Source organism: Chelon labrosus (genome assembly GCF_963514085.1).
Source record: "Chelon labrosus genome assembly, chromosome: 4".
Classification (NCBI taxonomy): Eukaryota; Metazoa; Chordata; class Actinopteri; order Mugiliformes; family Mugilidae; genus Chelon; species Chelon labrosus.
In genome coordinates, this window is record NC_140340.1 from 9,746,004 (window position 1) to 9,761,859 (window position 15,856).

The 15,856-nt window shown below is 38.8% G+C and overlaps 2 protein-coding genes across 2 annotated transcripts; both read right to left on the bottom strand.

The window, feature by feature from the left end:
* Positions 1–3,319: 3,319 nt before the first annotated feature.
* On the bottom strand, positions 3,320–7,278 carry necap2 (NECAP endocytosis associated 2). Its single transcript, XM_084542271.1, has 8 exons — positions 7,135–7,278; positions 5,942–6,042; positions 5,446–5,550; positions 5,177–5,258; positions 4,791–4,899; positions 4,550–4,694; positions 4,378–4,462; positions 3,320–4,289 (listed from the first exon to the last, which is right to left on the bottom strand). The coding sequence occupies exons 1-8, from the start codon at positions 7,242–7,244 to the stop codon at positions 4,244–4,246; spliced, it is 783 nt and encodes a 260-aa protein (XP_084398397.1). The 5' UTR covers positions 7,245–7,278; the 3' UTR covers positions 3,320–4,243.
* Positions 7,279–9,050: 1,772 nt separating this feature from the next.
* LOC311487187 (SUZ RNA-binding domain-containing-like) lies at positions 9,051–14,686 on the bottom strand. The gene is made up of 4 exons (XM_084543366.1): positions 14,169–14,686; positions 13,181–13,230; positions 11,608–11,877; positions 9,051–11,501 (listed from the first exon to the last, which is right to left on the bottom strand). The coding sequence occupies exons 1-4, from the start codon at positions 14,217–14,219 to the stop codon at positions 11,390–11,392; spliced, it is 483 nt and encodes a 160-aa protein (XP_084399492.1). The 5' UTR covers positions 14,220–14,686; the 3' UTR covers positions 9,051–11,389.
* Positions 14,687–15,856: the final 1,170 nt, after the last annotated feature.

Below are 15,856 nucleotides of genomic sequence, written 5' to 3' on the forward strand. Positions count from 1 at the left end.
CAAGTTTATGCTCTATACTTTATGTTATTTTTCTGAGTTTTACATTTATTCTTATATTGTTTACCTTGTGTGCTATGTGCAATTATTACTGTTTTTACTGTATTACTTTTTTTTACTACTGGCTGCAGGTACAAAAAATACATTGTACTATGTATAACTGTGCATGTGACAAATAAAAACCTTATCTAAATTATAACTACCCAACATGAGACAGCTCTAATCAGTTAAGTTTTAATTGATTAATACGTGTGGCGCCCCCTGCTGGTCTGTCTGTAGATGACACTGATAGTGAACCACTGATACATCCAGCTGATCACACAATAAACTGCTTCATCTCCTGTTTTAGGACAATATTTGTTAAAAGGGAAAACACTCAGCTCTTGATTCATCGTCACCATCATCATCTGTATCCAAAAACCAGGACAACAGAGACATTACATCCAGAAAGACACGCCCAAGTTTTCAAAAGTCTCAGGAGTTGGAAGCGGGAGGAAGAGGAGGATGAGGAGGAGGAGGAGGGAGCTATTCATGAAGTCGTGCAGCATCTTTTAAAAATAAACTGATGGTGAATTAATCATTTGGTTTGCAGTAATACAGACTGAGACCCAGGCTACCGTGGAGAGAAACAGTCTGAATATAACAGCGCTGCAAATAGAAACATAAACATGATGTCGTGTCTGCTGCTGCAGCTTTCGCACTGAAAACATCCGCTTCCCTGTCTCATAAAAAAACAACCTCACCTGCTCTGATCGTGCTGTTCAGGGCTGATCTGTCCATTCCTCCGAGCGGGTCTTTACACCATGAAGGCAGAAATAAACTACACCCACGCCAGCAGTTGGAAAGAAGCGGATCATCAGCTGCTTGCAGGATGTGTTGCCTTGTTCCCAAATCTTCTCCATGCTTTTTCCGGGGAGGGACTTCCAGTTCAACAGACCCGTCTGTATACACACTGGTCTACTGTTATCATGATATTTCCTGGGTGACATCCTGAGGTTGTGTACTGTCAGAGTGAAGTGGAATTAGTTTGTGGAAACAGGCAGTTTTCTTTTTATTGTAATCTGAAATGGTTGAGAAAATATCTAAAATATAAAACAATTTAAGGGGCCTTTATTCTGAAATTCCACATCAGAGTAGCCTGATATTTACCGGGTGACATCCTGAGGGTGTGTATTATCAGTGTTTAGTGGAATAAGTCTGTGGAAACAGGCAGTTTTCTTTTTTTTTTTTATGTTTATTTAAAATCATGTGGAAAGTAGCAAAACATTAGAGAATTTAAGGGGCTTTTATTTTGAAATTCCATCTAGAATCTAGAAATTTCATCTAGAATTAAAAGTTTTAAATGAAAATAATTTAAAAATTCCCACTTGCTGGAAAAAATAATTATCTCAACACATTTTAAGACAAGATAAGATGAATGAAACCTTTATGAATGAAACCTTTATTGATCCCGCAATGGGGAAATTACAATAGTGGGGGGAGGAAAAAGGGAAGAAAAACAAGATAAGAAAAGATAAGATAAGATAGGACTTTATTCATCATAGTGGGGATATCAGGATGTTACAGCGGCAGGGAACAACAGTGCAAAATACAAAAAAGAAACAAAAAATAGAATAAGGTAGACAAGAGACACTATATAAAAGTATATATGTTTTACATATTGCATCAGGTTTTCAGTAGCTAACCACAAGTTGAAATAACAAACTAGTGTAAATTGAGGGTTGAGGTGGTAAAGAGGTTAAATATACATATTGACATTCATGAATATCGTGAATAAAAACAAACTCCAATAGGAGTTGCACCAAATATTGCACTATAGAAAGACGTGAGATAATGACAGGTTGTATATACTGTGCTCATGTGGGTCCTGAAAAGAAGCTCAGCAGCAGCAGCAGAGCTATTAGTACCCTGTTCCCTGAGCTTGCAGTCCTTACGCTTTATGCATTCTTCTTGATGGAAGGTCTTTATGATCTTTTTAATGTGCAGCACAATATAAGGAACTTTATTTAACAAGCGAGTTCGAGAGCTTCACTTACAGGAAAAAGCGGCAATTGTTGTTTCAGTGCAAATAAGGGGAAGTGGACTTAGTGCATTATCATGAAAAAAAAGACAGGTGAACCTATATGTAAGAGGTATCTTAATTCACTTTTTGGGAAAGTTTAGGGGAGGATGAAATATGATGAATGTAGCTGAGGCCTTATAAAATACCAGGTAAGATACAAACACTAGTATCAGATTAGCTATTAGCTTCAAATGTGATATGAAGCCTTATATTTTGTTTGTGCTGACGCCAACAGTAATAATAAAGATGCTAACTGAAAGGAAACAGAAATATTAATTATTTTTTGAATGTTATCATTTTAATATTTTCCACTGTGCCACCATACATGGCCAGCTCCAGCTCAAACACACCGGAAACACATTATAAAAAAATATATTTTAAGGTTTTATTTTTAAATTATTTGAAGCCTGTTCCTATGGTTTGGTAGCAATCATTAATATAACAGCCACGTAAGACACTTAATGATGAAAACTATCTCTCTATCAGATATCAGAGTAACATTGTGCAGCCCAAAGTGAAAATGTTTTATATATATTTTTAATACTTTAAGTAATTATGTCTAATTTTATTTGCAAAATATATTAAGCTTACAATACAAACTGTTTTACATGTAGATCTATCTGTTCACACATCTTCCCTAACCCCCTGATATCGGTTTGGTCTATTTCTTCAGCATCACCTCTGCTTTCCATCGCTGTCAGAATAATTTCATCCGGTTTCGCCATCGCTACTCTCCAGTGATCCGTCGCATCGGCTGCACTCTCTGATTTTGTCACTTCACCTCATCCTGGTTCCCAACAGAAGTCTCCACCAGCCCATCAGCTCCACCAGCGTACAGGCTATTGTCCCCATCTGCTTCCTTCATGTGGGACTCTATGGCACCACTTCTGCTTCTTATATTATATTCTCAAGCTCTTGTTACTTCAAGAAGTTTTGCTCTTTGCTTTATCTTCAACGAGCTGCATTTAAATATCTGAATGTGACAGATTTATGAGAAAATGTCTCATACTGGGCCAGCTTCCTTAAAATGTTTACAGGCGGCAATTAATAAAGACTCATGGTATTTAATTGATTGCACTCATTAGTAAAAGCATGGCAGTTACATCCTCGTTACAATGAGCTATTTTTAGCCTCATGTGCTGTACGATCAATAAACCTCTGTAACTCCGACGTCTGAAAACACCCTGCAGCTGTGAAGAGCAAAACCACAGATCTAATTCTCTATGCACGGACCTGCTGATGTAAAACAATGAAACAAAGCAATGAAATATATAGTTTATTTACAAGAAAACATGGGTTTACATTTCATATACTCTTTTTCAGAAAGGCACTTATTCAAATACTCGATGCAAATTTTCAACAAGAGCCAGGACAGTCCAGCGGGGTAAAAGGCACATTTTAAAAATCCGCCTGAGGAAGGGACACATGAAGGCCGTACACGAAGACAAACATAGACATGGTGATACTCCGAGTGACAGACAAACTGATGAACATGACTTTTTTTTTTTTTCCTTGTCACAGTGATTAAAAAATAAATCTTGGTATTTTCGATGGAGTAAGAGCTTTAATGTAAAACTAATCATCGCACTTCAATAAAGCTTTGAAAGAACTACCTAAAACAAGAAAGACAGAAACAGTTACAAACAAAACATACGGTATACAGCTAAACAAAACGGGGACACTTCAACTATTTTTCCCAAATGGCAAAGAAAAACATTGAGATGAGCAGTGCTGGTTTCAAGAGATAATTCACGGACAATGATGCAGAGATGAGGACACAATCAAGTCTGATTCTGGACAGTGAAACGTCTAGAAAACTAGTTGAAGAAGGGATCATTTGATTTAAGGCAACGGACAAACATTTTACCAGGTTAGTGTGACGAACAATCTTTCCCTTCAGCCACCGATACCGCTCGCTCGTGTCAAAGAGAGCGGACACTTCCGCTTTTACAATTTAGTAATTACCTGACGACTAAAATCATTCCTACTGCATAGCAGAGTCTGGGAAAAAAAGAGTAAGATTGTAAAAAATGTTTACGTTTTAATGTTTGTTCCTCCACAGTGTGATGGTAAGAGGCCTGTGTGTGAACCTGCGGTGAATGAGCCGGGAAGTCTCTTTTAGTTTGTTTTTGCCACAGTCCGAGGAATGTATGGAACCTGAGTGTGTGCACGTTTCCTTACGACTCAGCTAAACTGCACCCATCCTGATTTGGCAGCATCTTTACTGGAGCTGTGCAGGAGAGGAGAAGACGATGAGGAATCACGTGATTACGCGTCACAGAAAGAAAGGTGCGGGCGGTGTCTCCTGAAAAACTTACTTGGAACCTGCAGATGTGAAATCTCCCCACATGTCAGAGCTGGGCTGGGCCGCAGGGACAGGGGAGCCGAAGTCTAAAAGAGTGGCTGGACATGGAAACAAATAAATATGTCAACATATGTCAATACGCAAGCATCCATAATGTTGCTGCAGTTGGAAAGCATGATCATCACCGGTATTAGTCTGTACAGCCGAGACTGTCTGCTGCGCTACGGGAGGCGGCAGGACACCTCCGGGCTTCGCTCCTGGAGGAGGAGGGAGCAGACCCCCACCCATAGGCCGAGCTTTGGCGCCGCCTGCTTCCTTCTTCTTGATGTTCTGTGATGGACAGCCATGACAGTTTACATTGTTCTTAAAAACCTGCCAGCGTTCGACTCATTGATTTTATCCGTGAGGTCGGGGCTTCATGCTCACCCCAATGCTGATCTTGATGGTCTGTCCCTCTTTGAAGCTCAGGTCCAGTTTAGGTGCTGCGCTCTGAGAGGCTTCCTGTTTTGCGAGCTCACCTTCCTGCTTCACCCACCTTCAGAGTTAAGATCATATTAATTGTCACTAAAAATCATTTTGGATAGGATTTATAGAGATCAAGTTAACTAAGCACCTTTAACCTAATTTCCCAGTGATTTGATGTTTTAGAGAAAATATCTGAACTTAACAAATTATCTAACTTAAATTCTTTCAGAACTTCTAGTTTACACATAATTCTGTTCATGTACAGGTCACATTCTGCATATACAGCAGATAGTTACAGACAAACAGTAAATTACAGCTGAAATGGTGAAAACTTTATGGAGGCTTACTTGAAATGGTCTTGTAAAGCGACATTGAAGTCGAAGGAGTCTCCACGATCAGCAAATCCCAAACCAATAAAAGCGTGACGCCCTTTAGTGCAAGAACAAAAGCACATTAGAGCACTTGGTGCACAAGGAACACGTGGATGTGTAAAAATAGCAGATATTCACACATATTCAAAGATACATCAAAATATTGGATTTACAGCAGTATACAGAACCTCCCGTTTCATCCTAATTTGAATAAAAGCAGTTTTATATAAATTTATATGTCTTACCGTTGCCATCCTCTATCCGGATCACAAAATACCTGCTGGAATCTGTGACCGACTCAACTACACAACCTGGATACTGTTCAACTGGAGCTTGCGCAAACAGCTCTCCTGCAAAGACGACATTTACACCAAACACAGACTTAGAGGTGGTTTCCTGTTACAGGAAGGTAATCATGTCTCAAGGATAGAGCAGGTAAAGCAGAATTAAAAACCTAACATTGTTAATGTGACTGACGCAGCATCTTCTTCTTTCGTATCTTTTATTTTTACGGAAAACCCAAATCAGACCTTCAGCCCATTCGGGATTATAACACAGAAGCCAGTTTCACTCATGCTGGGAATGTGAATTACAAAGTGAAACACAACACTTACCTGCTAACAGTCTCCCTTTGTTTAGTGGCAACAACGGCCGGTTTCTTGCCAAGTTTCTGACTGATCAGCTCAGCTCTAAAAGTAATTCACTTCTAAATGTCGCCTTCCTGAATAAAATACCACTCACCTGTGTTTTTGTCCTCTAACTTGATGTAGGCCATCTTCCCTTTCGCGGTGATTTTCATCCTGCCACTCCACGCGGGCTCATCCAGCTTCCAGTCAGCAGCGCTGCGAAAACAGGAAAGCCGCTGCTAAATATCTGAGAGGCTTGTGCAGTTCTCTTTAATACTCTCTATCCCTGTTTTCACAAATGCAGCTGAAGCTGTTGACAATAAGGGGAAGTAAAACTGAAAGCTTTCAGTGAGACTAAAGTAAAAAAACAAACATGACACACTCTGCCTTTTAATGTATGTCAAAAACTATTTGAATGGCTCATTTCAATAAATCTTCACAGCAGGACAGACTTATTTATAATGTTACTAGATACAGTTCATCAGATACACTAGTGAAAATTAATACTTGCTAAAACTGTCCTGCTCTAAATCTCCCTTCATGACTGTTTTATTGTCCAGTTTATGTTGAATCAATGTTAGAAATCTACTATATAATCATTTTGGAGGATGTAGTTTATGGTGCTGTTAAACTGGATTGTGTTTCTGTTATTTAGCGTAGCCCTCAGACTAAAATTGTGTTGTCAAAAATATCTCCTTACAACCGAACAACAACACAATCCCGCTGAAAACTCCAGGAAAAGTTGCCTTTGTGAAACTTTCACCGACAAAACGAGTGTGAGCTTCAGAAAACACATTTAAATGTTATGCTGACCAACAACTAGTTCACCGACTACTGGACGCGTTTAGCGCTAGCATTACGGCTAGATCCATTATCGGACGCGTCGTCACACCTTACCACAACTTTCGGTAATGCACTAATGTTATAATTTTTCAAGCTTAACGTGATCAAAATGAACTTATTAAATATGGTTTGTAATTCGCAGGCACGAGACTGAAAAAAGTCGGAGTATTTGTGTCCCATTTCCGTGAGCAGATAAAGCTGCGGAGTGGTATTTCGTAATACTTAGCTTTATTAATTAGCTAGCTAGCATGTGTATACCAGCTCCGTCTACTTATCTAAACTATTAAAAAGTAATAACATAACTGACTAGTAGAAATTTTGCACAGAATTTGCAAAATGTAAAGTACCATGACAACTTGCTGTCCGATAATGGATGCATTTCCCTTAACTTAGCCTGCCGACCGCTTCTCGCCTCGAGTCGAGTCGCCAGCGAGAAAACTTTTCTACTTTCCGATTAAATCTTACCGATATCCTCGGTTAGAGGCCCGCGGCGGGATCCGGTAAACGTGAACCTCTGGCTTTACACAGAGCATCGACTCATAACTGTTGTCTTCTGCCATTTTGTCAAGTTTCATTAGCGAAAAGACAACTTCCGACTTTCAATGGACACCTCGGCTGCTCGGCTGCGTGTGAAGTGGTTAGACTCGAACAGCGCCCCCTCTGGTCGGGAGGTGGAACTACACCCAGCCTGATCATTAACGTGGATGGTTGAAACGTGGTCATATCATCAGTAAACACGTCCCCAGTGTTTTCATAGTGACCATTAAAAGATCCACCCCTAAAATAAACACAGTCATTATTTACTGTATAGCAGATAAAAAAAATATTACATTGCAGCAGTGTGAAATCAATCGTCTTTATGCTTTCCAAAACTGTATTTCTACTGCTGTTGATATTCCTAATAAAAACATAAACGCCCCTCTAGTTATTTAGAACAGAAGAACCCACTTGGATGAGTGGAGAAACATCTTCAAGGAAACTTATCTAGTCTAGCTGACTTTGTTTTAGCTTTATTTTTATTTTTTTTTGCAACTACTATTGCCACAATAACAAATACATGTAGGCTAGTTAAATTCAGTTGCCTTCGTTTTTTGGATATACTATCGCGTTTGTCCATGAAACAACCGCCCTGTGGAGGTTTGTTCACTGTGTGAACATGGATATTTTTAAAGTATTGCTTGTCACAAATGGTGGTTTCAGCTGAGCTTGCTGATTACACCCGTGCTCAGGTTAAAGCTCACCGCGATGATGATAATGATGGTGTCACATTTTCCACCCTGACAGACCTCAGTCGTCATAAGCAACTTCAATTACTTTAATTGGCGCAAGTGTCCCAGGAAGTCGTGACAGTGAGCCAGCATGCACAGTATCGACCGCTGTTGTTTTTAATGTTATCAGTCACTCCTGTTGTGTGCTGCTGAAACTATCAAGAGAGTCAGTGAAGTGATCAAAATAAGGGAAACAACTTGTGCGTCTTCTGTGGGTGTGCAGCAGCTTTAAACTGCACAATACAAAATATTTGCACCCACAGGGGAAATTTTTTGCGTCTGTTAATTTATCTCTAACAACCTGCTATCTGTGACCCAGTGACTTTTGTCAGGTTTATCTCTTTTCCAAGGAACCTTTAGATGTTTCTCGCTCACTGAATACAGGATTAGCTGACAGTGTCAGTATCTAGCGTGTTTGTAAAAAAAATAAAATAAATAAATGTAAAACTTGTGCCACCTATACCATTACTAGTTTATAACATTAGAGTCTACACAATTTAGGACAAGAGAGAAGTCCTTTATAAATCCTTTACAAGGCATAGCTAGTTCTCACTTTAGATGAGCTCACGAAAAGTTTACTAGTTGTTTACTAACAATCAATAAATGTTTTATAACTACCAGAATTAACCATGAATTACAGTACAAATACATGTTTATAAAGCATTTATTAACAGACTATTAATACATGTATAAATACTCAGATGTATAAATGTACAGTTAAATACTTTAACTGTTTACTTACACTTTCTAAATGATCTTATAAACCCCTGATAACTCCTTAATGACTAGTTTGTCAAATGATAAACTGATCAATTAGTAAAGTATGGAAATACAGATATACGTTAGAGATAACATTTGTAATTATATTTCTAAACTGCTTACTAATGCCTAATAATGTAGGAGCAATGTTTTATAAGTGATAAAGTATTTACAAATGCTTTACTTTAATATTTCATAGTGTGCAGTTATTATAAAGTGTCACTGAACATTTAGAGGTTAGGAACCAGACTGGACAACATGAGACACTATACTATATGTAATCTAAGCTATATATATATATTATTTCTGAAGTCACAGCCTTAAAAAAGTAAACGTGAACCAAGTTGTATCGTCTTTGAGTGTGTTTATTAAAGGGTATACAAATTTCATTTGTGTTTTTCAAGTTTCAAAACAACAATGACATCAGATGAGACTCAAACTAGACAGGTGACTGTGGACGACAGCGACAAAGCATCGTGGACAGATGACACAGGTACAAGATGGGTATCTGGCTGGTCAAATATAAGTTTAAGCTGATTACAAATACCGTTTGTTTCAATGACCGTAACAGATACATGAGAACAGTGTATTAGGGGGATATATCCTTGATAGTGTAGGCCCAAATCCAGCACACAACTTTTCATGTCACTCCTCCTAACAAGCCATAAAACATAAATACTGAGATGGCCTTAAAGTTCAGTTTCTTGAGCAGATACCGAGGTTGGAATACATACACAATATAAATGCAGCACTTTTAGCCATATTTATATATATATATATATACATAAATTTACCGCTGTGCAGGAGCAAGTTTACTGAATTTACTGTTAATGAAGGTTTTGATTTATTTCTCTCGTTGTCAATATTTCTAATCAGTGTTTTTTCTGATGCCGGAAATTATTTATTTATAGTACAGTACAGTCGTGGATGGAACGCCTCAGCGAGAAGACATACGACAACCTAACAAGTTTCCGCTTTCAATTTACCTTTTGTAGAGCACAGATATAAAACTGCGACTCAACAAACGAACAAATAACCAATTATAAGCACACACAAAGAGCTAAAGTTTAGCCAGCACTACCAAGTAGAAGGTGGATGTTGGTAACCAGGGACCATTAAGGCATAAAACCTGCTGGAGGTTCATTTATTGTGATACCAACTACCATATCAGTACTGGTAAATTGTCAATATTCAATGATTTTATGGTATAAAAACTTTTTTTTTTTTAATTTGTAAAATTCTGTTGGGTGAAAACCACCACGAGGAGACAGTCACTCAAATTAGGCAGTGAAATTTGACTTTATTCTAAAAGGACACTGATTAAAAGGCGAGTTTCCTAATATTTTTCATATTGTTCCTTTAGTTTTAAAGCCAGGTTTCTCTGACGCAGAATATCTGCCAACGTGAAGCATTAGATTTTATCCTCCTTTACACTGTGCATGAAATAGTTGTTTACTGAATAATTTATAAACCATCTTTTTAATAGCACCCAACCAATCAATATACTGCAGCTGGTGCAAAAACACACCAAAATGTTCTCTCCCCTGCAGATGAAGTGCAGCTTTAAGCTTTAAGAGAAGTTCCAATTCAGTTTTTTCTGATTAGAAACAGCAAGGCGACACATAGAGGGACATTTATTCACTATAACATTAGACTCTGAATTCACGACTTCCCAGTTTGATCAAATTTGGTGCAACACTACAAATTAAATTTCCTTTCAAGGCTACATCTAGTCTCTCACACACTACTGACCTCCTGACTTAAACATACCATGTCTCAGAAACTAAAATATATGAACTAACAATGTTAAGAGTTTAAAACATACTAAATACAGCACAGGCAATTAGGCAATAAGTAAAAAAAAAAATAAATCCAGGGAGTCATTTCATTATTATTGCTTGAATAAGCTTAGATTTAGTGACGCTGTCCCTCAGATCTATAACCCTTGGCCAATGGCTGTGTGCCCACCGGGTGTTTCTTTTAAAGCCAAACAGAGGAGGCCTGTGTCCGGTGGAAGGTTCTAGTTCGGGCCACCGCTGTCAACGTTATTGGGCAACGCGCACTTTTACTCATAAGGTTCCATCAGCACAACTTTCTATCACCTTGCGATCAAGTTGCTGAACACACAGGAAACTCTGGGCGCAGGGAAGTTTCCACTGAACCAACAAACCGAGGTCAGCCTCCCGGTGGACACCCAGCCACGATCCACGCTTCGTCAGTGGAAAGGCCAGCTTTATTTGCTTGCACGTCTCTGGGGCGCACAAGCTCTCCTGATTCTCCCTGAAGAGACAGACACCTGATGCCCTGGCACTTGGCCGGCCAATCTGACTTAAGAATCAAAGGGCACCTCATGGTACGTCAAAGAATCACAGTGTGTATGGATGTGAGGCATAAGCCTGTTCACGGTGTGGAACAGAAGGGGTTCAGATCTTCGGCAGATCTTCTGCCAGCCCCTTGCAATGTTCCACAGAGGGGAAAGACAAAGCAAGAGGCAAAGACCATACCAGTAAGCAGTGTAGAGAGAGGGTGGAGAAGTTCATCTAAATCCATGCTACATCCTCTCATTTCTAATGTCAGTCAAATTGCATCTTACCCCACCACTCTGCTCTTCATGCTACAATCAACCCCTTTAACTGCCACCCTCCATGCCCTCTCAAGGAAGAAGGTGTTTCCTTTCAGCAGGCAGCTCCTGTTTATCTACAGAGTTTGAAGCCTGAGGTGCCGTCTGGGCCAGTGGGCTGGCGGATCACGTGATTGTTTGGACGAACTGGTTCCAATGGTTGCTGTGCACTCACACGAGAGGGCCTAATGATATGAAAAAAGAAAAAATAATTGAATAAATTACAACAATTCAGGCTTTACATGTCTTTTTAATTACAACTATCTTGTTTTTGCTATAATCGTGTCTTACCTATCCTGACATGGATTGTCCTGAGGGGTTTCATCTGAAGAAGCGCTACCCAAAATCCTCCTTCGAGCTTCCGCGTACTCTGCCTCACGCTGGGCCAAAGATTTCATCTGCTGAGAGGGGCGAGACGAGGAGGCAGAGTTCCCTGCGGTACCATTATTGGAGGGGCGCTTTAAAATCCGAATTTGTGGTGGCGGTGCCGCAGGCAGGGAGTCATCCTGGATCACTATAGCAGTTCGCACGGGTGAACCGGCGGATTTCAAACTGGACTTCCTGGAAAGGACAGAAAGTGAGTGGTAAATATTTTTTTTTTTTTTTTGTAACTTATTTTTTTTTATTCAAATTTTCTTTCAACAATTACAGTATCAGGGCACATCATACATATATAGTTAAACATTCATTCTTATATCAATGTCCTTATTGTTCAATGGCAATGATGGTGTCCTCTTCTCGTCTTCTATAATCAGTCCATTTTTTACATTTATCCTCAAATTGTGTCTCTTGTAGTCTCAGTTTATGTGTGATTCTCTCCATTACAAAAATCTCTTCCACAGTGCATATCCACTGCTCCTCTGTCGGGGGGTCTACTTTGTACCACATTCTGGTAATTGTTTTTTTACTGGCTGACAACAATACTTTAACCAGATACTCATCCTCCTTTTGTATTGTATCTTGTGTTAGATTCCCCAAGTAGAGTATCTTACATATTTTTGGTATCTCATATCCTATTATTTTTTGTAAACCCCTCCATATTTTGTCCCAGTATCCTTTTAACTTTTGGCAGGACCAGAATATATGTGTATGGTCAGCATCCATGTGGCCACACGCTCTCCAGCATGGCTGCGGAATAGACACCGCCCCTTTTTTAATCTTGGGTGTTATAAAAAATCTGACCATATTCTTCCAGTTGAATTCTCTCCAGATCCTGGAGCTAGTGGACGTGCACTGTGTTTTACAAATATTAAACCACTCTTCCTCTGTTATTTGTTCTTTTAATTCCTTTTCCCATTTTTCTTTGATATAAAGGGAGGAAGACTTTCTACATGACATCAAACTTTTATAAAGGACTGAGATCACTCTGCATTTTTTACCTTCATAAGCTCTCCGAAATACCTCAACAACCTCATTATCAGTATCAGTTTTTATCTCTTTCTCATAATAATCCTTTATTTGCAGGTAGCGATATTGTTCATGTTCATCTAATCCAAATCTATCCCTCAACTTCTCAAAACTCAGCAGTTTACCCCGTTCAACCATTGTACATATTGCTGTGATCCCTTTTTTTGCCCATTGTTTAAACCCTTTGTCATTTATCCCAGGCATAAACCTATCGTCAAATGCAAACCAGCTCAAATTCTTTACCTCTTTCTCTAGTTTATACCTTTCAACAACGGTATTCCATATTTCAATTGTATTTTTGGTTATTACATTCAATTGGTTACCTATTTTTCCCAGTAGGCCTTTATATGCTATCAAGTTTCGTACTTCAACGCCCGCCTGCTCTATTTCTGTAAATATTTTTTTTTAAGGGTTTAGAAGGTTTCTAGAACATTGGGTACATTTTCCATTTACTCACTTTGCTTCCTGATTTATTTTCAGCTTCGCCTCGAGCCTTCTCTCGATTTCCTGAGGGAAGAGACAAACACATGCTATAATTAACACAATTTTAGTTACATATATATATATATTCAGCCACCTCTACAGCAAATGTTTACAGAAGATCAGGATTTCTAAGCTAGTTTCTAATAAAACATATTAGAAAAAAGCTATCATAGCATATCTGAATCAGTACAAACCAGTAAGCTCTGACTGTGGAGTGTTTAAACAATTAATGGATTATCTTATTTAATGTTTAGCCAATGCAGTCATCAGTGTAAACTGTATTGATCTCTATAATATCTGAATGTATCAATTTACATTGCATCAGGATGGTTAGGATAAAAAAAACGCTGCACATCAACTTATATCTGTGACAATACAGCCATCAAATAGATGTAGGCATGTTTTCACAGCCCTTTAGAAATATGTGAGATCATAGAAAATATTAAATTAGATCGCAGGGGATTGACTGCAAATATTTCAGTTCGTCACACTCAAATCAATCTGGTTTAATTATTCTGATAAGAGGTCATAAAAAGATCTGCTTCTTTCAGCACCACACTACAGTGTTGTTGTATAGTAATGATTCACCTGAGTGAAGCCTGTCATTTCCGCAATGGGCGTGTCTAAGCAACAGGGGGGGGGGGGGGGGTTATAAGGGAAAAGTGTGAAAATATTGTTTCTTTGTAAATGTTTTTCGTCTTTTCCACAATCATACACTCATTCTGTTGAGCAAATAAACTGTCACGAAGCCAAACTCAGCCCCATGTTTGTATGGGACACCGAGGCCTGCAGGACGCAACCAGGAAGCCAGGTTTAGCCGAAATAAATAAAAAAATAATTAAAACCCGTTTGAGTTTGAAGTGTACCACACATTCTTGCTAGGCGTCTACTTCAGTGTCAAACTGAGAAACGAGCTGAAACTTGTTTAGCATAATATATGTACAACGTTGAGTGTGTCTCACCCCGCTGTCCGCCGCCTCTTCCCAGCTCTCGGCAACCTCTTCATCCTCCATGTTTTAACAGGACTGCTGCTGACTGGCTACCTCTTCGCTCCTCCGGCTAACTATGTCCCATCCAGAGGGCATGGGACGGTGGGCAGCCGCTCACTCAGACCCGCGGAGAGCTCGCCCTCTCTGGGTTTAGTTGATCAAATAAAAGGCTGGACGAAGGAATTAGCAAACCGTTGCTTCGCCGCGCGTTAGCTTAGCTTAGTTTGACGCTCCACTGACTGAGGGCAATCCCCTCTGGCTGCCTGTTACTTTAAATACGGCGTCACGGCCACCTCGGCAAATCAGCCACGATCCCTGCTACTCAGGCGGAAAAACAGTAACTGTTTACTATATTCCCTGAAATGTCGGCATATGTGTTAGCTAAGCTCTAGCACTTAGCTAAGCTACACCTCTAAAGTTGGTTTAACCGTTAAAACTGGAGGAAGGAAATGACGTTGTAACGTTCAGTTGGACAGGTAGCGTCAACTGCCATAGCTACCATTATAATGGGAGTTAAAACTATTTAATAATTATAATACTTTACTAAAGCTTAATTAATTAACCTTTAGATGAGAGCTCAATTAGAATTTTAATTTTTAATTCATTTTAAATGACACAAATTAAAGTTAAACTATTGTTCAAATAATAAATTGGTAGAGGTTAATGGTGATTTTTTTTTTTTTTTTTTTTTAATATGAATTGTAGTGAATGCATTTATATGGGCCTTAGTTTTGAGCTTAATGTTTGCTGATAATGATTGCAAGGATAGCATCTATACAGTACATGGCAACCAACCATGCTAAACTTAATACTGTAGGTATCATTTGAACGTGGAAATCAATTTGCTGACATGAATGCAGCATTACAGACACTGAACATCTGGCATTTGGTCTAAAGTGTCAAACATTGATTGTATACACTCAATTGCCAGTGCATTTGGTACACTGGTGGAAACAAATGCATTCTAATGTCCTGCATTAATTCTTAGCCTCTCCTTCAAAGTTATGGTATTCAGCAGTTATTTAAAATAACTGAGAGGGCTGTTGATTCAACTGTGTTTTTATTTTGGAGGCTTTGGTTTGTAGTACTATTGAATTGCACTGTGTTGTTTTGACATGTTTTTACTATTCTGACAACCCCATTTTAGTCACTTTAGTCTTTAATTCAGTCCAGTTTAACAGAACCACAAACTACGTCCTCCAAAATGATCATACAGTTGAATCTCCACATTTCTATATCAACAAGAACTGAACATTATAACAGTGACGAAGCTAATGTTTAATGCAGGACTGATATATTAGAATGCGTTTGTTTTGCAAGTGAGTCTTCTGTGCAGTTCAAGCATAAAAATCAATCCAAAATGAATGAACTTTGTGGTCTTCACAGTATTTAGCACTTGAAATTAATTTAACTATTTGCTGTTTTTCAAGCTGTTATGGAATAATTTCAGACAGCTCAAATTAGGAAAAGCATGTTGAAATAATGTACTTAAAGATGGCCAAATTCAGTTTAGTTTCTTCAGTTCAGGCTGCTGCTTGTATTGTCACAATGTCATGAATAGGACGGAGTGTTAATGTTATTATCATTATGTAAAAACTGCAATCTCAAATGCAGAGACAGTACAAACATGTACAAACATGTACAATAGTGTCTCATTTGTC

Excerpts from the sequence above, each read along its gene's own strand:
- necap2 (XM_084542271.1), bottom strand. The coding sequence starts at position 7,244 with ATGAAACTTGACAAAATGGCAGAAGACAACAGTTATGAGTCGATGCTC. Across the intron at positions 5,259-5,445 it reads CCGGATAGAGGATGGCAACG|GGCGTCACGCTTTTATTGGT; the intron begins GTAAGACATATA and ends CTTGCACTAAAG. Across the intron at positions 4,290-4,377 it reads TTCACATCTGCAGGTTCCAA|CTCCAGTAAAGATGCTGCCA; the intron begins GTAAGTTTTTCA and ends TCTCCTGCACAG.
- LOC311487187 (XM_084543366.1), bottom strand. The coding sequence starts at position 14,219 with ATGGAGGATGAAGAGGTTGCCGAGAGCTGGGAAGAGGCGGCGGACAGC. Across the intron at positions 13,231-14,168 it reads AAGAGGCGGCGGACAGCGGG|GAAATCGAGAGAAGGCTCGA; the intron begins GTGAGACACACT and ends CTCTTCCCTCAG. Across the intron at positions 11,502-11,607 it reads GACAATCCATGTCAGGATAG|GCCCTCTCGTGTGAGTGCAC; the intron begins GTAAGACACGAT and ends TCATATCATTAG.